Here is a 25,209-nt window from a genome sequence, read left to right as displayed (position 1 = left end):
GGGAAACTCTTTAGTGTGGACATTTCAAGGAGGTTTGGACAGAACAAGCTTTTATAATAATGCAAAGCAGCAATTTCAGGCAGCATCCAGATTTCCCACTTAAGGGAAATACAAAACAAACAAAAAAACCCAGTTCATTGTTTTCTGACATACCAACCTTATTCCCCTGATGGAGGAGGCTGTAAAATTCCATTCGTGAATCTGTTTCTGTAAAAAACGAAGAGGTATAATCAACCACAGTTTAACCCTGATTTACTATTGAAAACAAAGTCACAGCATGGAAGCAAAATATTTTTTTCCAGAATGTCTCTTTTCCTTTCTCTCTTTCTTCCCCCCCAATTTCAAATAAAATGGATGTATAGGTAAAGAAAGGTCATACATTACTGTTTTATTCACTTGATGAAAATTGAATAGAAGAGACACAAATGGTGGAAGTAAAAGCTGCATTTCCGCATTGAAAATAAATTTTGAAGAACGAATCTTCAAGTACAATTTACCAAACATTATGTTTTGACTCAATACATCAACATTTCGTATTAAACATGAGCATACTATGCCCTACTCTTACCTAGGATGGAAGGGAAAGGAAACTTTATATATCTTCCTTAGAGGTATTGAGCCAACAGCTTTGGCCCAGGGAGCACATTGGAGGCAAAATGGGAACAGCCTGTACCTAGGACCGTAGCCCTCCACAATTGTCTCACTAATATGTGGATCTTATTTAACACCACAAATTTGTTCCATAAAGCTGTCAGACATAGTCACTCAAAGTAGTAAAGCAGAACAGTGTACTGGAAAAGAAGTTCACAGATCCAGGCAACTGTGGTTTTCTCTTGCTCTAACATGTTTCTTTTCTGCACTTTGCCTCTCAACATTTCTAGTCTATTCTCCATCTACATTTTTCTGATATTAAGAAGGGATGGTGAAATACATTCCAGATTTCAAGTCTTTCAATGTGAAACTGAAGTTATTTGTCACTTTCAAGAAATTACACTGTCCATGACTATGCCCACTCCTTTCCTAATCTTCAGTGTTTTATCCCTAATTCAAGATTTCAAGTATTTAATCTTTTGACACTTACTTGTCACAGGCTGCCATTCTATTTTCTGGTCTTATAATTGTAAAAAATTCGAAATTTCTAAAACATTAAACACAATACTGGGCTTTGTCTTTACTTCTTATCTAGCTTTAAGCTTCATCTTAATATCATACAATTCTAGTGAGAAATATTATGAGCAGAACAAATAACTCAAGCACTCCTAAGAGATGTGGTCAAGATAAATGAAAGATGAACTAGAGGTCAAAACCAGTTGAGTTCTAATCATAGTCTGTCCTTTTACTTTGTCTGTAAAAAGTAAACTTTCATATCTGCACAAAAGACATATTGAGGCTTGTTCTTCACATAGAAGTAGCAAACTTCAAATTATTATAAAGTGCTCTAAAATCTACACATAAAAAAGTACAATGAATCAGAATACATGAAACACATCTGCTGGTAGTTTTACCATTTCAGTGGGAGAGACATGCCACAAAGACAGAGATCTCTCATCTGCTTCATTGTTGATTGAAACATATGCAGGCTGGTAGACTTTAGTTGGTTCTATCACCAAAACCTGAAAAGAGAGAACATTTGTCCTTAATAAACCAGTGGCTAATACACGACAGTATTTTCAGATACAGGCAATGGCTAATCTCAAATTAAGGCCTAAAAAATTTCCAGGGGGGAAAAAGAAGGGCAAGACAGGGTACGAAGGGGCTGTGCTCCTGTATGAAGAGGTTGTGTTCCTATATACAACAAAATAGTGTTATCACTATTTATTTTATGAGACTTAAAACTATTTCTTAGAATGTTTTTAGGGTGTTTGGTTAAATGTTTTTTATAGGGTAAACATTAGCAGAATACAGGGGTTTGGTTCATGCAATGAAATAACAGGCAGTTAATTATGTGAGTATTGTGTTTAGAGTCTTACAATTCTTGTTATATCCTATCCAGAAACATAAGACATACAACACTTGATTGGATGTAACATCTTACTGGAAATCTCAGGCCATTAGTTGTTTCTTTCGTTGCCTCAAAAATTATATCTAGCCAGAAAGTCAATCTCTCTTGTCTAGGAGAATGCTCTATGGTGAGTTTCTTGAAACGCTGAATTAACATCAGATTCTGAACTAATGATTTCAAGTACCTAGAATATATCAAATTAGTGAGTTAACAGAGAAAAACAAAATGTGATCAGATTCTAAAACCACTTAGCTTACATACACATCAAAAAAATTATCAGCAAAATAAAATGTACTTTAAAAGCTACCATAATGGAAATGATTGTGTTGATTTTTACAGATTTCTGGAAAGAATAGCAAGCTTAGTCAAAACCTTAAGTCATAAACTCACATGGATGTTCATTTTTGTTCATGTTACATGAGTAGTTACATAATTACATGAGTAGTTACATGGTGATTAGAAAAGGATGTTATGAGCTAGAAGATGATGGGAGAGGGAAGCAGCAGCTAGCTTAGCTCTAAAAGAAGTTTCACAATCTTTACACAATTGTTTCACAAGGAATCATCACTGATTTCTTATAAAAGATGTGCTTCAGTGCAATATAAACCCCACAATTATGAGTAAATTTCTTTCTTTCACCCTTCCTTCCCAAAATAATGAAAAAAACCAGAATATAAAGTCAGAGTTACAAACAATCTAAGATGGAAAAATCCAGATAAGTTATCCTAGTGACTATAAGAATTTTTAAATCTGTGAATTTCCCCATCCCACATACCACACAGGAGGTTTCAGCTTAAAAAGTTTCTCTGCTGCTTGCACTGCTTTACCAACGTCGTTAGCCAGCATGCTCACGCTGAAGAACTGTCCAACGTCCCAGTAATTATTCATTTTTTCTAGGCTTCCTTTTCTTCCCAATAAGCTGTTTAACCGTACACCTGTAAAATTTCAATTAAAACCTTATTTTCTATCAGTAAAAGACTAATAAATATTTTCACTGATAAGTCTATCAGTAAAAACCAAAAAGACCTGATTAAGCATTAGTGGTAAAAATAAAGTGGAGCGAGTTTTCCCCAGAAAAGAAACAAAACAAAACATAACATTGCCCAACACAAAGGCTGGGTCTGCAAATAACATTCCCAATACAGTTCATACAGTCACAACTCCTGTGACAGTGCTGGAAAACCTCTTGTGCCATCTGTCTGGGCTATCTTCCTCATGTTTGTCAATGTAAGCTGCACATCTCTGTGTCCTCAAGATCCACATCTACTGCAAGAGATCAATGGCTAAAGGCTCTACACAAGTCCACCCCAGAGCAAGGTCAGGGGAATGATTTAAAGCCACCTTTGCATTCCGCTCCTTTAAGGTTCAAGTATGTGTCTATTGCAACCTGTTGCTACAGGCATTTTGTTTTCTTCATAGGGAGAAAGGCAGAGAACCTATCTGTGGCACTGTGTGTGGATATTTACCTATTTTTCTCAGTTCCATTGAACTTTCAAACTGTTGCCCTGCAACAAGTAGCAAAATTGCAAGGTTAATTCCAGAATACAGAGTTGACTGGAGTTCAAATCCTTTGCGATACCTGCAGAGAAGAGTCAAGAGTTCACATCTCACTGTAGAGAAGAACTGAAATACTGCAAAGTTTTGGTAGGTATTTTAAGCTATTAATTTATCATAAGGACAATAAGGCTAGTTGGTACCAATGGCACTCTTTGCAAAGAGCACTTGAAAGAAAGTAGCTTTTTTTCTGATGGTGAGAAAGAAAAACTTCTACTTAGTTTTATGTCTTGCCAGCTTGCGTGGTTTTGTTAAAATGAAACAAATTGGTTACTGTAAAACTCTTAAATGCAGTAGAACCTAATTTTATTATATTATTCATATGAGAAAAGCAATGAAAATATTAGTCTTTAATGCAAGTTTTTTTAAAAAGGCTTAAGCCCTTTGTTTTAAAGCTTCACGTTCACTAAGGGAAACTGAGACACAGCTGATGGGCTGAATGCACGCCACTAGGTGGTGCACAATGAAGAGATCCATCTGAAGCTTTTAGGTTTGCTACTACCCATCCACGTTGAACTAACCATGTTGAGGGAGAAGAAAAAGATGAGTATTTGACAGAGCACAAACCCACATTGCTAATGTTACTGTACTCAGCAGTAGTTTATATGATTATACAAACATACCTATGTGAACAGTGTGTTAAGACCTCGTCTGAACATGCGTGCCTTACTATCTTAAGAAAATTCATAATGTAGTTTATCAGTATTTTTCCTTATATACAGTAGATCATTGCATTTCCTGGGGATCAGTATGGCAACCATCCTTGCACAAAGGACCACTTTAAGTCCCATGATCTAACTTGTATTTCATTTTGGCCTTGAAGCATATTAATTATAATTTTTTTCTACAAAGATCTGGGTGAATGAAATTTATCATTCTGTATTCAGGATAGCCTATAAAGAGAAGCAAGGAAATTCCTATCCAAAGATCGGGTGCTCAGTAAACCAATTAATCAAGCAGAACCCTGAAGAAAAGAGATGAGTAGAACAACTGATTTTCTAATTCTCATAGCCCTGCTTTTCATAAACAAAAGTAAAAGTCTGAAATCATTTTAATACAGATTTTTTTTTCCCATTACCATTCAATGGCATGGTCTCGACTATAGGTATCTTTACATTCAGAATCAAGAAACATATCCTTGTAGATCCTCCCACATAAGCAAAACATATCTGGAGCAGGATGATCACATGTCTGCAGGACTTGAAGCATAACTTGTAGTGCCTTCTCTCTGTCACCTGCATTATTTCTTCTGAAATGAAATACAGAGAATAAGAGTTCAGATCTGAAACAGTAACTGCAAGATGGTGGAATGACATTATCCCCCATCTATTCCACAACCCATCAATCATTACTATATGCAGATTTGCCTTTATTTAGACTGATTATGATTGTTAGTTGATTTACAAAAAAACAGTTGTTTTGGTTTGGTTTGGTTTTTTATTCTACCATGAGACTCCTAGCTCGCATAAGAACAGATTAAAGCCCAGAGCTCCTCTATGAAAAAAAATCTGCCATCTAACTTGATTCCTCCATGTATAAGCACACAGACTCTGCACATCCTGCAATAAAAAACAAGTGCTTGTTTAGTGTTTGTTCCTAAAAATACTTAACAAAACTGGCCATTTCAGCATTTGAGCTGACAGTTTATTCTGCCATGCCCAAGATTTGTAATCTTGAATCCAGATGATCCAGAGCCAATACAGTGCTGACTAAGTACAGGAGAAGCCAGACCAATCCTATTTTAGCCAGAAGAATGACAGAGCCCAGTATGGGGACTTTTTGTTCTTCCCTTTACCTTCCTGTTTCTGTTAAGTGTAGAATTCATTATTTACTGTGAAGAGTCACTAAGAACAAACAAAAAAGTCTATTTGCAAGAGTAATGTAAACGCAGCTTTAGAGTTTAATAGCCTCCTGAAGACGTTTTTTAATCATCAGAGAGATTCAAAATCTTTACAAACTCCTTTTTATAACTGTTCACAATTTTCTAATCCCTACCTTGGTATCCAGGAGCAGGCTTACAAGTACCATAACTTTGTCAGCAATACCAGTAGCAGATAACGGTTTCTGGTAAATTTATTATTTGCATGCCCTGAAAGGATTAATATTTACTGTAAAGTAGCTTAGTTCCTTAGGTAACCAGCTGATGCAATAAGACCAATAACAACACATTTGTAGCAAAATTCAGACTTCTGTGCACTTTAAGTGCTGGAGAACATCTAATAAGATTAAACAGATTTGTAGCTAGTTGTGCAAGCTTTATCCTGCCTTTGATGTCATTGTGTAAACTCTCACAGCGAATACTTGAATATTTTTTAAAACATTTTTTTTCTTCAGGTTGACTATTGTTCTGGAATTAATACTGGTCTTCTCTAACGAGCACGTAAGGTGAAAGTTAGTATCTTTTTTTCAGTTTTATGAGAAATAAACAAAAGTCAAAAAATGTGGGGATAAATCCATTACACAGGTCTGCATACTCTAAAGAAACCTGTTCTGAACCAACTGAATTCTCTCAGTATGGGCACCCAAGTTTCACTGTTGTTAATATGAACACACAGAAATTTGAGTAAACACAGCTTAGACCAAAATTAAGCCCTAAAACGTAAGTCCAACAGCTCCCAAGTAACATGTAAAATAGTCATGTTAAGTTAGCACATGTTCAAGCTTTTGTTGAAAAGACAAGAAACACACAGCTAGTATGTACCTTACAGCGCTTTAGCATGAAAAAGAAACTTAAAAATTCATTGCTTTTCATTTAGAACAAGCTTTGACTCAACTCTGCCTTGTATGGAAATATAGTAATAAAATTGAGAATATAAAGAGGTGTTATGTACTGATTGAAAAAGCATAACTTTAAAGAAAAAAAAAAATACAATGCATAAAGTAAGACCCTGCTTAAAACAGGACACCATGCAGATTAACACTTCTGGACATCAAAGGATGAACCTGTACACACCAAATTCAATACTAGGAACATTTCAAAGGATCAAGCCTTAAATAAACAGGGGACTCAAAACTGAGTTTCTTATACAAGAATGAAAAAATCATCATTAAAATATATTAAAATCAACAAAATTTAGCACATGAGAGATATACGCTAATCTAACAGGATATTATTAAAGCAAAAGTCAGTTTAGGTATTTTTATATTAAACTCTGTTTCTCACAGCAGCAGAATTTGATGCCCACTGGGCAATAAAACCCCAACATACCAATTACGATAATCTACACTTTTGGGAACAGTTATTGCCTTCTAAAGCAATCCCCAAAATAGAGGGCTAACCAAGGAAAACACAAACACACACCCCCAACCTTCATCCCCAAAAAACAACCAACAACAGAAAATCATGAAATTTAGGTGGCAAGCAGTTTCTCTAAGTCAATATAATGAAAATACTCTCGGATAATATGCAGAACCTATTATGTTGAACCATTTTCATGTCTTATTTCACATCCCACACTTTGTGAGATCTGCATGTCTGACAGCTTATAATTTGTTTCAAGGTGTCTTAAAACAAGTTTGTGGTATTATCAGTACAGTAAAAGAGATTACCTTAAATCCTCAAGGCTGTCGCACTGATACTTATTTTTCTCACCCAATATCAAATACATTAGGTTCCCCACCCTCCCCATAGCCCATTTAAAGCCACAGTAGTTTGAATCACAAATTTGGGGGTTGGAAGGTACTTCCGGAGGTCAATAGAATCTCCTTCTCAGAGCAGGACCATCTCCTAGCATTATATGATAGCAACCTTGGCTTTGCCTGAAAAGCTGAATCTATTAAACCTCCAAGGATGGAGATATCACAGTCCCTCTGAACAGGGAAGCCGAAGTACATTGTGATGTACAGTCATGAGAAGTAAATTGGTGTACCAGGTGAGACTGATTCTTGCAAAGCAAATCCCCTGAATAAGAAGTTTTATAAGCCGGAGAGAATCCCAAAAGGCTACTACAGAAAGGACCCTACCAGTTCATTTTAGTGCTCCCTGGTTACAGGCTAGCTTGTACTGAAATACAAAGGTCCCACATGGCATCACACAAACTAGTCACTTTGGGAATAAAATAGATTTTTGAAATACGCATTTTTCATTAGTGGTCTTCAACATACCATCTCCATAAAATCATAGAATAGTTTGGGTTGGAAGAGACCTTCAAAGGTCATCTAGTCCAAAACCCCTGCAATAAGCAGGGACATCTTCAACTAGATAAGGTTGCCCAGAACCCCATCCAGCCTGGCCTTGAATGTCTCCAGGGATAAGATGTATCCTAACGTTAAACAAGCCTGCATACACATTCAGTGAAAAAGAGTTACTCTTCATGGTTTGCCTTGGGTTTGGGAGAGCAGTTTTTAAAACAGGTAATCACAGTCTGAAAGTTCTTTCAAAATACAGTTTTACCTTTACAAAATATATCTTAATGGTAAACGAGATAAAAAAGAAAAGAATACTCCTACAATTTATATAGAAGCATTGAAACAAAGCATATGCCTTAGGTAAGCTGTTAATAATTTTTTTTCCCTCCCACTGGTTTCTTTGTGAGCACATTTTAGTTCTCTCCCTACAAACCTTGCCTTGTGAAAACTCTCACAGAAATGAAACAGAGAAAATCAGTCTAAATTTTGTGAACACAATAACGTGAAAGCTACTGCCAGTGATGAAAGAGGTCTGAGTTACTTATAAATACTAGGGCAATTATGAAAATATCCTAGTGCTTAATAAAAACCCACCAAAATCCCCCCACAAGCAAACTGCTAGGAATTAAAAGGAAATGGACAGAGACTAAAAATTAAAAACATCATGGTGCTTTTTTACAAATACCCGGCACACCAATCTTCAATAGTGTGCATAGTTTTAGGCTGTATTTGAAAAAGAAACCAAAGTATTAGGATTAGGAAAAAAAAGTCAGATGAAGAAAAGAATGATCAATGGTATGAGACAGATAGTCACTGTACGAAGAACACTTCAATAAACTAACTATATAGAGATAAATTAGTCTTAATGTTCTGTTGCCAGGTCAGTTTTGCCTGGTAGTTTATATTCTCCAGAAATTGCTCACTGATTTTCTTGTCAACTTGGTAATTTGCTCATCACAGTGTTGCCATGAGTTATCTGGTTGCTTACTCTGCCATGTGTCTTTAATCACAGAAGCAGTCTTCTCACTTCACTCTCTACACAAGCCTCTTTTATCTGTCTCCCCATCATAACCAACTATCCACTCCTCCTTTACTGCTCTCAATCACTCTGTAGGGCTATAAACCTAGCACATCATAAAAATAAAAAAGCTTAGCACATCATAAAAACATTTTTTTTAAGCATGTGCATATAAATACATGTACTGAACAAACAGAACTGAGGTATGACCAACTTACAGTGCAACTTCAGTATTGTATCATGTGTTCCAATTGTCTGGTTTCTACCCCATCCCATCCTGCTGTCATGTTTTGTCTTAATCCAGGGTTGGAGTCAGATATTCACAATTAGAGGTATTCAGCTCACATACTTTCCTCTGAAGCCAAGGAACAAGTTGTAAAATGAAGCAATATAGCTTCTTCAAAAAGCACACTACATGTAAAACATTTCTACTATTAAGTAGTTGTGATGGGATTTTTTTCTGTCTATCCCAACCCTGTTTCGTTTCTCAACACTCTCCCTCTCAGAGCAAAGCTGCTGTTCTGTGACTTAGCAACTTCAGTCAGCAGAATTGAGGCTTGGATTTAGAAGCCCAGAGGTACTCTGTGCTGGTGAGACATGCTTGCTTGTTTCCATGGGGATACAACTACACCACCAAGCAGTAAGTCCTAAAGGATGCCCTCATGCTCTTTCCTTCTCTTGTACCAGCAGCATCCTCATAGCTATTGATATTTAAGGGATCTGAGACATTCTTAGATAAAAAATTTGTAGCTGTTAATGGAACCAGATACACTCCCTCACAAATCAGTCCTGTCCCCATCCACCACTCCACAGTTCTCTAGGCCTCTACCCCTCTGAAACACAAGAATAATTTGTTGAGGTTTGCTACTCAAGTTTTGTGCAAGTGTCCTGTGAGTTTGTACTAACGGAGAAAGGTTACAAAACCAGCAATCAGTTTATTTGCATAAAGCAGAATCTTAACAAATCTATCCTCTTCTTTCCTTCTAAAATTTACTTGACAAATATGAAAATTACCACTGTTGCCTCAGCAAGTCCCTGAGCTGCAAGCTGGTGGGAATATTTAGGCAGATCTATCGTTGTGTATTTTCCTGTCTTCATACTCTTCCCCACGTAAGTGCTATTGACCACTGCCAGAAACAGTCTAGGAATCTAGACTAGAAGGAACTATGCCATGAGCCAGTATGGCCCCCCTTACACTGTTTCTCTCCCCTAGCTCTCAAACATGATCCAAAAATCTTATTCATATCACAGCCTCCCCCTGGAATAGCTGCTGCCTTACAGCAAAATCCAAATTCTCTCTTTTTCTTTCTTTCTTTTTTATTTCATGGCTTCTTTCCCCCACCTCATTCCCTCCCTTCCCCCCCCCCCCCCCCCCTTTTTTCCCCTAATCCTTCTCTCCACTTCCAGTCATTATATGGAGTCCTAGTTTTAAATATCCCCAAAGCAAAAATTCTTCCTGCCTCAGAGGCTAGTTTTACTAGCTTTAAAGCACTGGCACGGTTAAGGAGCCAGAATTACATTCAGCAAACAACAAAGTTAACAGGAGCACCATGGATTTCACTGGGACAAGAATTAGCTTGTTCTGTAAGTAAAAGCTGATACAATCCTTCCACCCTTTTGTTCACATCTTCCCCTGTATGGCTTGTTTCCATCTGTCCAGCTGGAGAAGACTATATACTATAGAAAACCATATGTCAGTGAAAAGTAATTAACTCAAGGAAATCCACCTTCGGTTTCCTTTGTATTTCATGTTGACTTACTGATTTGATCTTCTCTACTACTTTAAGGCCTCTACAAGCAAACAGATTTCTTGAAAAGCAATGCAAGGGGAAATAAATCAAAGCATAACAAACAATTCAGAAAACATTGCTCCGGCAGGGGGATTGGACTAGATGATCTTTTGAGGTCCCTTCCAATCTCTAGCATACTGTGATACTGTGATTTCTCATGAAGTCAAATACATTAAAAAAGAGCAACCTGTTTTTCCCATTCTATTCCTTTGTGAATCTTGGGTTTTTGTTATTTCAGCCTCGAGGCAGTTGCCAATAGTTTACTACACATAATTATGATAAAAAAACCCCTGATCTCACTGTCACATTGCAGAGGAAATGTCAGTCAGACAACTTAATCGATTAGTATAAATACCACCTTTCATAAAATTAACTGGTCTTCATATATGATACTGTATTCATTTATCATCACGTACAATACCTTTGCCTACAGTATACATAATTAATTTTAAAATATGGGGTGTTTTTTTCATTTTCTTGCATAAAAATAGGACACTATTAGTTAAGTATGCCCCAATGGCTCCATGGCAGATGACCTGAGTTGCTACTAACCATACAGAAATCTACAGAAAAAAATATTTCAGAAAATGTCTTATTTATTGAGGAATACAACTAATTGGAACTAGAAGCATTACACCAGCACTCTCACTTAAAACAAAAAACTAATTTGTGAGTTAAGACATTTCACCAAAAATGCAACTTGATTGTATAACCCTCAATATTTGAAATAACGAATGAGGAAAACAAGATCCTGAATAGGGCTTTCAGACTAGAACTAAATTTGCAGTTCTTCAGTTGGCTATGACAAAGAAAAAAATAGCTTTTCTTTTTTACCTCATATACACTTCAGGTGCTTCATGCAAGCCACTCATATAAAATGAGGAACCCTATGATGTGTTTTTTACTAAATCTGAGTAATTGCAGAACAGGACATTTTAAATAACCTGGTGTTTTTCAATGGGAATAATTTCCTATGGCTACTATTATTCACAATTACTAGTGATTTTCTCCTTGCACCCTGTTATGCCCTTCACTTGATAATTGCCTTTTTTATTATTGCATTGGAATATGCTGCTTGTTAAAACACAGCATGCTGAGTTAAATAATAGCATCTGCAGCTGCCCTCATCTTTAATATAAGTGAAGATAGAACTGCCTTGGAAAGAGACTGAAGTCTTCACAGCTTTGGCCTTATTCCAGGGCTGGGTTTTGTTTTAAAATCTACTCTGTTTTGGACAGAATTTGGCGTACCCTTTGGTCTCTTTACAAGCTTCCAGAACTTGGTAACTTGGTAAATAAGGCCAATTAGAAAATACTCAAACATAAGCATACGGCAAGTCATCAAAAACTTTGCTATGAAGCCCTAAATTCATGAAGCAGATCCTAAGCAAACAGCCAGCTGACAAGTGCACTTAATATTTGAATCAACTATATAAATAAAACTCAACTAAATATCTGAAATATCTGTACTTTATCTACTATATATATACTGCAGCAACAGGAGATAAAAGAATATTGAACAAACTATCATCTTCTTGTATGACTCGCTTAACCTGATTACATCAAGTAAAATTCACAGAAAATGATTGCAAAACTTTCCTCTCCCACTGGCTTCAATCATGTTTTGTACTGTCCATGTGCTTAATGTACTCACTCAATGCTTTCAGATAATTCAAGACAGTATAAACCACAGAATAGGAAATAGTTCATTTTAGTCGAAAATTATTAAGAGAACATATTCTATAAACTCTTTTTTTTTAAAGTCACAGTTATTGCTTTCTACAAAAGACTTGGTAAAAACAATAGTAGGGCTTTTTTAAAAAAACCCAACAAACCCCAACAGTAAGATTTTCTTTCACTGTTTGTTTTGCTTGTTTGTGTTTGGTTGGTTGGGTTTTTTTCCAGCTAGATCAAAACTTTAACTGTCTCTTATAATCAATCCACATGATGCTTTAAAACACTGAAATATTGTGGTTCCAAACACAAGACTAATGAATTGAATATATGGTATGTTAATAAAACATATTAAATCACTTCATATGTTCATCTCCCTTGAGAAGAATTCTTGGGGAAAATCTTTTTTTTAATTAAAAAAAAAAAAAGGAAGAAAACTGTAATGCTGGAGAAGCAGTTTTAACAGCATGCAATGTACATGCAGGTATTATTTCTATCTTCTTAATAAAGACAGCCACTGCACTAGATATTCACAAGAATTACTTATTGGAGGGGTAGCTGGGGGTGTTCACAGAGTCAGATTCTGTAAGACATCAAATCCCAGAGTGAAAGCTTCCACAAAAATAGGATAATTACCTAGCTTCTCTGCGTGAAAATCTAGAAATTCATCAATAAAGGTACTCAGCAGAACTCAGCTATAAGAGCAGTACATGAAAGAGCTCATTTGGCGAGACCCAGGTTGTAAGGCCAGTGGTACTAACCTATGTCAGTGTTATCTACTGTGGCTGTAACTTGCACAGGAAAGCAGAGTGGACAAAAGTAACAGTGACATGCAAACCATGGCACAACACAAAGGAGCACCCTTTAGAATTGTGAAACCCTCAAAATTTCAGGGGAAAAAAAAAAAAAAAGAGAGAGGGAGATTCAGGTCAATCATTACAATGTAAATTCAGGCCCTGTATGTGTACTAGCCAATGTAAAATTAAACTGGTGATCAAGGGAGGGACTTTGTGTGGGTTTGGTTTGGTTTAGAGGAAACATGACTACTGGTCCTTTCATACATGAGCTGGTTTTACTGTGAGGTTCTGCCATGGACTTTCATTCGCTATTGTTGAGGCCTCTGCTTTGGGAGGTGGGATGCAGGTAGAGTAGAGGCTGGAGAACACCTGAGGCAGCTGAAGGCCATCCTGCATGACTGTCTTTTAGCTATCTGCATGTCCTTTCACTCAAAGACTTGCCACAGAAATGTGCAATCCTCATTTTATAGGAGCACCAGCTTGAGAACCTAAAGGCTAATTAATAAGGTTGCATTTACATTAATTGTTGAAGACAGTGGGATTCAAAATATGTTTCATCATGCTTCATACTTCAGAAGACAAATCACTGTAGACACCTCAATTTGAAACCTTTAATTAGTGAACTTCATGTATCTATATGTTAGTTCCATATCTGTAAATGGAACATCACTCTTCTATTTCTCCATTATATGGTTATAAATTACTTAGGTATTGCAGCAATAAACATTAAAGGACCCATTAGGAACTAATGATACTTCACGCATGGACTGGAGGGCTGTGCCATACAATAAATGTGTTTATTTATCATACGGCACTGTTACACCTTTAACAAGCAGATCAACACGAAATATTGAGATACTGACCAGGTGACCTCCAGCTATTCCAATGCACCACACCAGGCAAAGCTCTCGAGGAGAAAAAAGATCAGACAGCCATCAATTAGACACACATTTAAAACAGGAGAAATAAAATGGCAACCTCAATTCAGAAATTTCTTAGCTTTCAAGAATCTAGAATTACGAGAACATCCTTTCATGGTGGCTCACATACCTCGTCTTCTTACACAGTGCTTGTCTCCCAGGCAGAGTATATCTGAAGCAAACAGCCCCCTACCTCTGAAACACCCAGCCCTCAATTACACAGTATCTTACTTCATAACAAAGCTGTGAATACAAATATTGAAAACATTCAGGTTGCCCATTAGGGCTTAACTTACACCTAAAGATATGTTCCATTCTATGCCTAAACTAAGATACAATCAGACCTAAATCTCAGCTGGGAGGTAACAAGGAACAACATCTTAAACCAACCCATGTCTGTTTAAAAAAGAGCACTCTACTCTGCTTGTATGTAGACTCAGAATTAATTAGCTTAAGACACTGGTAGAGGAATGGCCTTTTGCTCCCTCAGACTTCTAAACAAGCAGCCAGGAAGGTGACGTATTTAGATAGGCCAGGCTGTCATTGCAAACATCCTTTATTAAGCTCTGGTATTAGATATAAGTGATGGCAAATCTAAGACATGCTCAATGCTCTGCTCTGAAATGGAAACCAGGGATGAAGACTGTTGATCTAGGAGAGAGTTGTGCTTAAAAACTTGCTATGTGAATCAGGGCACCAGAAATTAGCATTAAAATGTCTGCCTCCAGTACATACGATAACAGTAAGGGCTTTAGCACATTTCTGCACAGCACTTTGCAGGAAGGCCCAGGTTTTCTTTGCTCATGATCCAATTCAGGTCAGACCCAGGCTGGCTCTGAATCCAAAGACATGCCGCTAGGCTGGAACGGTTTTGAGACTGAAGTAAAATATCCCTGCCCCTTGCCTTAGCTCAGCTTGTTAACTTGAACTCAACATGAGTATGGTACAGAGTGGATTTGTGTACCAGCAAAGACCCGATGCCCCCAGAAGCAACCTTCTATCACTTGCCTGCCACATTGCTAACTCTCTACAGCATGAAAATAACATTGACTTGAAAATGCTAAGTGAAATTCACTGCCAACAGATCTCAGTTGCACAGCCTAAGACTAAATAAATGAATGACTTTCTCTGTTAATTATGGTCACAGTTCTGGTACACCTTTGTAATGGAATTAAGCAAACATTAACTTCTGCAGGGTCAGCTATTCTTACAGATGCCGATTCTGTTTTCCTTATGATGTATTTTGCTCCTGGTAGGCTCAATCAGTTGTACTGAATAACGTTCATACTGTTTTTTAATGCTGAAATTAATAGAATGTTAAGTGAAAACATTGTTCTGTATTTTTATAAATAGATTCTGGTCGAACTTACTAAAGAGAATTTGTTCTTAAAGCAGAAAAAGTGATTAAAAAATACCATGGAAGTAAGATGGTAAAAACAGCACTTCTGGAGTAATTTTAAACTAAGTGGACTTGTTCTGAAAATTTTCAAGTCTTAACTTTTTACTTTTGTCCACCATTTTGTTTTAAGAAGGAATAAACACCTATAGAAGCTAAATTCTGCATTCTTACTAATGGAAAACTGGTCATTTAGTTTACAGAAAAGACTTTTCTCTGGGAATGTTTAAATTGTTCCCAGAAGAACACAAGGAGAGTCACGCTGGTTCAGGCTAGTGATCAAGTTAATGAAACCTGTTGACAGGGAAAGCAAATTTGTAGCAAGTAATTTTGTCTTGTCTGACCAAGGTGCTATTGCCATTGCCAAAACAGAAGTTTTAATGGCCTGAGGGTCACATGCTGCTCAAAATACAAAGAGTCTGAAGGCAAGGAACTTGCCAATTATATTATGCACATCTAAATGTGCACAGTAAGTTTAAAAACCTGATCAAATAAAAATACTTTCCTGAGAACAAGGCACAACCCTAGCATTATTCTTACTGCCAAATTTAAAAATCTTGAGTTAAGTTTCTGAAATAACAAAAAGTTGGGCAAACTTCTTCTGAAAAATAGGGCTAAATCCTTAGCGTTGACACCACTTCTCAAGACATTAGAATGATATCTCAAGTAGACTTGCATTTCAGAAGTTTTATAAGATCAAGCCTGCAACATTTCCATTCAATAATAACAATAACAACTATACAGACAAAAACATGGTTTATAATTTACACAATTTAATGTCAAACACTGGTTTCTATCTTAAAACACAGCCTTGTGTTGTACATTAAAAATTTTAGACCACAAGTACATTTTTTCCTTCATTTTTAAGCAGTCTAATGAGAAAATTATCTTTCATCAGAGCAAACTGCAAACTACATAAATAGATTCTCTCTGTCTTCATCTATTCAGATAAAAATTTTCAGAAAGGTACACTTCAGCGGAACAACATAGCAGACTCAGTAGATGGTTAACCAGCTATGACTTAATGGTCTATGATACGAGAGAGAGAATATAGATACTCGATGTTCACTTTCAGTCTTTAAAAAAACCAACAAACCTACAACAGCTGAACTATGTGTAGGAACCATATTCATATATTTGGTATCAAGATCTAAATATTAATAATTTCTTCTTTTTCTTATAAAAAAGGCTTTGTCATTATCTAAATTTGGGTTACGGTTCCAAGCATGGGTCTAGTTATCTTTTTCTGTGAGATATTTGGACATTGTTTGACACCTGATACATTTCTTCTCGCAGAGGTAATTCTCATTGTAATCAATTCACTTTTTCAGAACTTACTTGTTTTCTTTTTTAATAAAAAAGGCATAAGTAATTTTAAATATCTTTTAATTCCAGCTTTCAAAAACCTAGCTAGTTGTCACAAAAGCGTGGACATTAGAATTATGAGGAGTATCAGTCGTACCCTATGCTGTACATTCTATATATTCTGTATTACTCATTACTACATTCTTTCAAAGATCACTTTGAGCTATTTGCCACTGCATAATTCAGATGCTTACTCAGCCTATTAACAAACCACCAGAACCTTTTGAAAAATAACTGTTTTACCTGTTCTTCCTGTACTTCCCTGATTTCCTGCTGGAAAGTTCTTCCTGAACTTCCCTTTTGGAATGTACTGCATTCTTCGTTCCTGGAACTTGCATATGGTTGCATAAAAATGATTTGGTTTTCTTTTCAGAGAACACACTCTAGAAAATACTGTGAAAAGACTGTTCTTTGACAAAGAACTGACGTAATGATATCCAATATTTTCTGAGTAATGATTTTACACTTACTTCTAAGTCTGATGAAACTGACAAATGGCACCAGACTTATTATCATTTTCAAAAAAATGCCACAGGAACTGCTTTTCTAGACCTATTATTGAGTTCTTAATCCCTTTGACATATGCCATCCTGATGCTGCCCACTGCTGATTTTTAGTTAGATGGCAGGTCACAATTTTTAATAGCATGTGGATTTTATCTAACAAGTTACTTTTATTACTACATGTGATTTTATTTGCATAAGATCTATTTTCTACAATACAAAATAAATATAAATTCTTTAGGAAAAAAATAACTATTGTACATAGGCACTGCAGATATCTGTTGCTAACCAGAGGAGTTCAAAAATATTTCCACGCTTCTTAATCTAGCAAAGTACCCGTAGGTCCAGATCACCTCTCAAGGTGCCTTTCAAGGAAGATGTATCATGAATGTGTATTCATGAATCAAGCTTGTTACCTATTACTTTAATAACCCAGCCAGAACTCTATCATGCTAAACTTTTCAAGGTGTTCAGAATAATCAGTGTCTTAGAATAAACAATCTCAGCCTGACCAAGAATCCATTGCTATCGCTGGAGTCTTTCACAATTACTCAAGTGGCCTTTGGAACAGATTCACTCTCATCAGGTTTCTGACAAAATGATGGTTGTTGGAAAAAAATTATTTCAAAAGTTACAAGCTGTCCTGGTGCACAGGGATTAAAGAAAGATGACTACAGTAAATATCTGTGTGCAGAAAGGGAAAAGAATTTGGATATTATCTGTGCTTTAAATTTATACATAAGCCCATATGGAACAGCAATAAAATGAAATAACTTCCATCAATCATCCTTACCTATTCAATGCAAAAGCATAATGAAATTTAATGTTGTGTTGATCAGCCAGATCACAGGTAGGAAGCATTTCTAGTGTTTCTACCAGCTTCACCATAGCATCATAGTCCTGGTATGAATTAAAATAGAAAAAAAAAAAAGAAACTGAAAGCAGAGGAAAGCATCATGAAACTAAAACATATCATGATTGCTAGACAGTATCTCAGGTGACTGTTTCTAGAAGACTCAGTGAAACAGCCACAAAATTTGTGTAAGGAAATAAACAAGGATTTTGTCTATGCATGTCAGTACTTGCTTCTTCCTCATTTCAATGCCACTGCCCAAATTACTGAGTCCCTCTGGTCAGTTTGATCCATTACACTCCCAGCACTGGGAAGAAGAGGTGTTGAGCCTGGCTTTTTCAGGCTTTACTAAGGATTTCTGATGAATGACACTTCATCAGGTCATTGCAGACTAGGGCACAGTTCATTCTGCAGCATGTCAACTGGTTGTGCATTCATTCTGATTTTTCAGGGGTAACTTGCATATACATTGCTGAAGAGGGCAGTCTACTGACATCAACAAATGGCCTCACGTTATTTAATTTGTTTGTTGAAAATCTGTTTTGAGATTATTACATTTCTCAAGGAAGAAGACCATTCAAAGAAATACAAATGATCACCAGAGCTGATCAAAATGAAGTTGAACGAAGTGCTGCAGGAAGATATGTATCTCAGAATGGAAAGTTGGGTAATGCAGGATGATGTGGTCACCCAGTGCTCTCATGACCCATTTATACTTAAAAAGTAACCAACCTAACAGCCTTCCAGTACCTAAATGGATATCTACAGAAAATACAGAAAGGGACTTTTTACAAGGGCATATAGTGACACGACAAGGGGGAATGGCTTTAAACTGGAAGAGAGGAGGTTGGGACTGGATATTAGGAAATAATTCTTCAGGGTCGTGAGGTACTGCCACAGACTGCTCAGAGAAGTTGTGGCTGCCCCATGCCTTGCAGTGTTCAAGGCCAGGTTGGATGGGGCTTTGAGCAACCTGGTTTAGTGGAAGGTGTCCCTGCCCATGGCAGGGGAGTTGGAACTGGATGAGCTTTAAGGTTCCTTCCAACCCAAACCATTCTACGAATCTATGATTAATTCTATGAAAAAGAAAAAAAAAAAAAAAAAAGAATATTTCCATAGAATGGTTGGAAGTGTATTTTAAAAGGATGTCAAACATGCAGACTGTCAGTTTGGAAATACATGACACAGGCTGTGTTTTAGCAAAAGCAGATTGAAAAAAAAAAAAAAATGTTTCTTTGAATGATAGTTTGCAACTTGAGCACCTCTGGCCAATATAACAAATGCATTTTCTTCATTTCTAAATGCATCTGATTTTGAGGGCAAGGGAGGAAAGTGAGGGAAGGGAAAAGCAAGCATCTTGCTTCACTAGGGAATATTTACTGAGGGTTTGGGGGGAGGGGAGGTTTAGGAGTTTAAAAATTAATCAAACCAAAGGGGTTGACCTCAAGGAGTCATTTAATGTTTCTCTTGTTCACAGGCAAAATAAGTAAGAGTCCAAAGCCCCTTGAACTGGCCAAGCAGGTTAAGTCAAACTGTTAACATAACAATTTAGTGTCAGCTTTGAACCACTGTTTAACAAACAGTGAAGTACAGTAGGACAAACAAGAGACAAAATCCCATGGTAAAATAATTTTCCTTAATCTTTAAGAACATACCTGAATATCTCTGTAAGAAAGAAGCAGGTTTATGACAATGTCAGAAGTCAGCACTTCAGTGTTATCCATACGAAGCTTAATCCTGGCCAGCTCCTTAGCCAGTTCATCTCCTTGATACTTCTCTCTAGCTTTTCTAATATCATTCAGCAGTGTTTCTTTATAATAGGCACTACAGAAATAAAAGATAGACATACAGGAAGAAGACTGCTAGATATTTCTTTTTTTTTTTCCTTATTTCTAGATATTGTTGGCATAATTTCCAACGAGTGCCATTTCCTCACAGTGGGGTGCACATAAAAATTTTCCACAAAATACGTGATATACCCAGCAAGGCGCCAGAGAATAGCAGACCTGCCATGGATGGAGATATGAGGAGGGTGTATATAGGCAGGCTCATCTATGGTATTCTAAGAGTGGGACCAGCTGAGAAGGTTTTTAGGTGAGCCTTTCACTGGGGTGGGATGGCAATGGGGAAAGAGAAAGAAATTCAGGGGCCCTCAGCACTACCTCATGCTTCACACACTAGGAAAAAGAAAACCTAAAAGCTCAGTCTCTCACCATGTTTTCCAGAAATACAAACAAAACCAGACTAGCTTCAGAATACAGGGTGGGCAATTGAGAAAGAGAGACTTTAATCTCCAGCCTCAATCCTCAAAACTACAAGTCCCTTATAAAAGTGGCCAGTGTCATGTTTTTTAGCTGATATTAAAAGGCTAATGTTAAAAAAAACCCAAACACCCCAAACCAAACAAACAAAACCACGCACCACCACCAACAACAAAAACCAAACCATCAAAGTTACATTTGATTACCTATTACTGCAACATTATTTGGTGACAGAAAAGGACAGTGTTTGGCTTTGAGCTCTATGAAGAGGCTGTGATTTATCTCCTATTACAATCTTATGCACTGTAATTTATACTTCACCTAAACCATGAACTGCCTTTGGTTACTGATGATTCAGAAAGTAACCATAAATCAGGACAACAATACAGAAAGCAGTAAAGATAGCAGCTTTTTTAAAAACTGTATTAAGTTCAGTGAATAATAATAATAATAATAAATCATAAATGCTACTATAGATTTTGGTTTGTTTTTTGGTTTTGTGGGGTTTTTTTCATAAGATTGGAGAGACTATCAAAGGTTCTGCAGATGTATGTGTAGTAAAATTACCATGATGTAACATGAACATCCTTGAGAAGGCTGATAAACTTGTCCACCAGTGGGACACATAGTGGCCCCAGGATATTGTCCCAGCTGGGCTGCATATACTCAGAAGCTCTTCGCTGGGCATCACTTTCACAGCAAAAGTAGTCACCAGAAGGTGTGACGATGTATGGAATAAAGTAATAATTACCACTGGAAGCCTAAAATAAAAACAGGCACAGTTTAGAAAACAAAATGAAAGTAGAAATGTATTTGTGTACCCACAGAATATTTTGCTGTCAGAAGAAACAGCTAGATTGGGGCTAGTGCATTATGAAGCTTTAGCGCACTGTTTTACACAAGATTTGCAAGCATTAAATTAAGGGAATTTTTCATGGAAGAGTTAAAAATATTAACAAGGGTCCAGATCCGTTAAGCAACAATATAATGAAACTGTTCAATACTTTTTGTGTGATGTATCGACCCTAATACAGTCTGACAGTTACAAGCTAAACTTCTGCTTCCAAATTTGGGGTGTCTGAGATGTACTTGTATACTCTAGGCTCACTCTGTGCTAGGAAGTGTATGATGCAGAGCTCCCCACAAAAACAGAGATACAGAAACACAAGCCTTGGAAAGACTTTATGAAGGTGTTTAATCCAGAGGAGCCTACAAAACATTTGCTGCACGCTACCTTCAAATACCAAATCAATCAACCAAGAAAACCTGGAAATGTTTCATAATGTATGTAATACATTTAACACAAAATTCTAGAAGTAAAAAACTGAAGTCCTAAACACGCCACATAAAAAGTGTAAATGTAATCAAGGTGCTGAAAGGGGAAGCAGAAAATACCCTTCAGAGCCCCAAACCAGCAAGTTCAGAGTTTTCAGCTCCTGAGCAAGACTCCAAAAAACAGATAACTGTAAAGTTTTCCACAGCTACTAGAAGCACCAGTTTTGAGCTATGACAATTCTCTGCTGTTTAAAAGTAAACTCTGCATTTCAGAGTAACTAGACAGGAGCACTGAAGCATGGGTCAGTATGATACATCTAACACAATCAACTACCACTAAATACCCTTCAAACTCCACCTTGGGGATATCAAGGCATCAAATGTACAGCAAAATCATACCTTTCATTTTTTCATAACATCTAGGCCGGCAGTAAAGCCGTAGCCATTCAAAGTCACCTTGAACAATGGGAGAACGCTGAGATAATGGAATGAATGGATATGAAGATGGCAAATTTTTATAGGCATTAATAAACTAGATGAGAAATAAACTGTTTATGGGAAGTTAACAATGTAGGGCATGCAGTTACCAAAAATACAGATGGAAAAAACCCCTGTATCAGTACATCCTGTTGTTGATATAAGTCTGTAAAGATTTAGAATTTTAAATTATTTCTAATAGATAAAGATCAAGCCACAATCCTTCCTCATAAACACTACAGTACCTTATCTCTGTTGTAACAATGTAATTATCTGTTGCAATGTCGTCTTTACTTCCTACCAAAAAAGGTGGAAAATTTGCAACTGAAACCACCAGTATTTAAAAGCAATTTAATCTCCAGTTTATTCAAATAAACACTGGGTTCAGGACAAAACAAAAGCTGTTTGTGTATAAACTCTATTCTTAAACTTGTAAAAGTGAATTAGGTCTTCCTGCAATGGAAAAAAAAATCCAGTTTGAAAGTATGATGTATTTTGTGACATAAAGGGAACTGCAGTCATCTAATGAAAAGACAAAGCAATTTTTCAGAAAAAAATTAAATTACATTTGTGAAACACTGTATTAATCTTATTCAGCCAACATCTCATCTATTTGACCTAGATTTCTTGCCTCTGTGGATAGAAAAATCTATACTATTAGAAACATTTTTGCCCACAACAGACACATTTTTCTGTGCAGAGAAGAACTTTGGACATATTTGAGCATGTCACCTTGTCTGAAAGTAACGAGCTCCAATTTTCTAACTTCTTCTGTATGAATCTTACATATAATAAATTATAAAGCTCCTTCATGTAGAGTGTGTGGCCTTTCTAAGAGTGTCTTTCTTATCTTCATTACATAGAAAACCAGTTCTGTCCATCTACTTTTCTTACACTATTAAAGATTAGGCTATAAAGGTTAGAGAAGGAAGATATCATCCTGGCTTCTTATGATAATCTACTCAGGATGTTGGTCTCTGACACCACAAGCTAATCATTGTGAAAATTACTGTGCTGTCATACACCACCTATTGCCCTTTAGGATAATGAATATATGGCACAGGTGAGTATGAAGTAACATATACAGAAATTCTAGCTTCGAGTGTATAATACCTATAAATTACAAGTTATTTAATTGTAATAGAACTTCAACTTCATAGCTTATAAAGACTGTATGCCGAGTTGGTTTACTTCAGGGTTAGTAGTTAAGCTCTTCTTATTGTCTTATTTTAGAAATGTTCAAGTTAAAAATAACAAAAAATAAAGCAGACTGGGGAAAAAAAAAAAAAAAAGCAGCTGTCAGTAGCTCATCTACCAGTAAATAATGTGTGCTCAGTGTGCTAGTAATGAAAGTTTTGCATTCAACAACACTTCAAAGTCTAGCACAAAAGGAGCCAAAAATTTAGGAATGTAGGAAAAACAGGAAGTAACTGAAAGCAAGTTGAGAAAGGGACCTGTTCTTCAGGGGAAAATGGTTAAAGGCATTAATCACAGAGTTATGCCTTTGCTGAAGGGCTGAGTTAGGCTCACATAGGCCATTTTTAGGCTCTAGGCAAGGCAGGCCAAATGTAGAGTACTTTTCATCTTAAAACACTCCTCTAAGCATTTTCTTAATGCTGCTAAAAGCAAACTTTGGACCTTACTAACCTAATCAGTTTTTCTAATTGCACTGCTGGCTATTCCAGTACAACTGTCACTGTGACAGACACTACACTAGAATTAAAGTTTAGGAGTTCTTTTTTTTCCCTCCACATAAATAACATTGAGTAAAATCTCTGCATTTTTAGAGAGGCAGTTATGCCTGCACAGTGAAGAGCACAATTATTTTACTTAAGCTATGCAGTTCATTTTGCTACTTATTCAAGCATCAAGAGCATTAGGAGTGCTTAGCCTACCTTATCAAGCAGTTACAAGGAAAACACATAGGATAAGAGAAAAATAACTGCATTCATTCAAAGTCACAAAGTTTTGAGGGTTTAGGGAGTTTAATCCACTGTTGCCTTAAGAATTGAGGTTTCACTGTAGTTTTCTGTGACATCACATTTCTATCCATCATGCAGTACAGTTGACCAAGACTTTTATAAAATACTTCCTCTTCTAAAGTTGAATATATGCAGTATTTTTATGTAAAGGCTGTGAAGAGAGATTATCACAAGCCAAACATCCTGGATGCTGGGATCTGGCTTGCAAGGAAAGAGTACTCCAAGATAAGAACCACTTTGAAGAAAAGATCCTGCCAAGCACTATTCTTAAGGAATCCTTAAGACAGTAATGCTGTACATTTTTAAATGCCTAGAAACAGTTATAAAATGGCATATCTGTTCAACAGGAAGCAGATCTAAAGTAATACATACTTTGTCTATCAGATAACCACTGTGGTATTCAGGAGGTACTTGAACCCGAAGAAAAACTTTGTGGTTGGCAACCTACTCCAAATAGAAGTAAAACAACAAAAAGGAAAACACCACCAAAAAACAGCGTAAGAATCAGAAAGACAGACATGACACATGAATAGAGAAATTATTAAAGAAACAATATAAAATTAATATAGATATTTATAGAAAGTCCATTCAGAAGGCCAAGAAAACAGTGCATTACTCTTGCTACCCAGAATATAAGATTTGTCTATCTACATGATTTATCTATTCATCTCCTTGTGTCATCAGAAACATACTTTCAAGTCTTACTTTTATGAACTTATCAGACTGATTGCATGATTAGTTAAAACTAATCCAACCACTAAGAATACACATCCCTTGAGGTAGTAACATTTCCATAAAAACTACGGAAATATTTATTGGCTATTTAATATTTACTGGCTTACCATTGCCTTTGTACTATTCTCCCCTCAAAAGAGAAAACGATTGTATTGAAGATGTTCCTACCCGTCTTTGCCCTTTTGCGAACTCTTTTAATACTTTTTAATATATGTACTTCCTCAAGCTTCCTTAGAAATATATAATTAAATGACCATATCATACAAGTATTTATATTTCGTAAAAATAATCATAAAATAAAATATAGAAAACTGCTCTGCAATAATACTTCTTCAGATTATTAAATTAATATTATGCAATCATACTTTTAGAATCTTGGCTCTTACATGTATCCATTGGGGCTACTAAATTGGAGAATATGAGTCCAAGTGCAAAAATCTTTCTTCAGTTTTTTTTGTTTTACTTAAATGTTCATTGCCT

The 25,209-nt window shown here is 36.3% G+C and overlaps 1 protein-coding gene across 1 annotated transcript in view; it reads right to left on the bottom strand.

The window, feature by feature from the left end:
* The window catches only part of MAP3K15 (mitogen-activated protein kinase kinase kinase 15), a gene marked incomplete at both ends in the record, with an annotated part of 87,446 nt that overhangs the window by 27,322 nt on the left and 34,915 nt on the right, over window positions 1-25,209 (bottom strand). Inside the window, 10 exons of the mRNA XM_080612354.1 lie at window positions 158-207; window positions 1,506-1,613; window positions 2,036-2,186; window positions 2,778-2,937; window positions 3,469-3,581; window positions 4,635-4,805; window positions 17,940-18,046; window positions 19,655-19,823; window positions 20,828-21,021; window positions 24,367-24,438. Coding sequence (XP_080468480.1) covers window positions 158-207; window positions 1,506-1,613; window positions 2,036-2,186; window positions 2,778-2,937; window positions 3,469-3,581; window positions 4,635-4,805; window positions 17,940-18,046; window positions 19,655-19,823; window positions 20,828-21,021; window positions 24,367-24,438 — 1,295 coding nt within the window. The remainder of the gene's footprint in view (window positions 1-157; window positions 208-1,505; window positions 1,614-2,035; window positions 2,187-2,777; window positions 2,938-3,468; window positions 3,582-4,634; window positions 4,806-17,939; window positions 18,047-19,654; window positions 19,824-20,827; window positions 21,022-24,366; window positions 24,439-25,209) is intronic.

Source organism: Psittacula echo (genome assembly GCF_963264785.1).
Source record: "Psittacula echo genome assembly, chromosome: 3".
Lineage (NCBI taxonomy): Eukaryota > Metazoa > Chordata > Aves > Psittaciformes > Psittacidae > Psittacula > Psittacula echo.
Note: the sequence above shows the minus strand (reverse complement) of the source record. Positions and strands in the feature narration are given on the sequence as shown.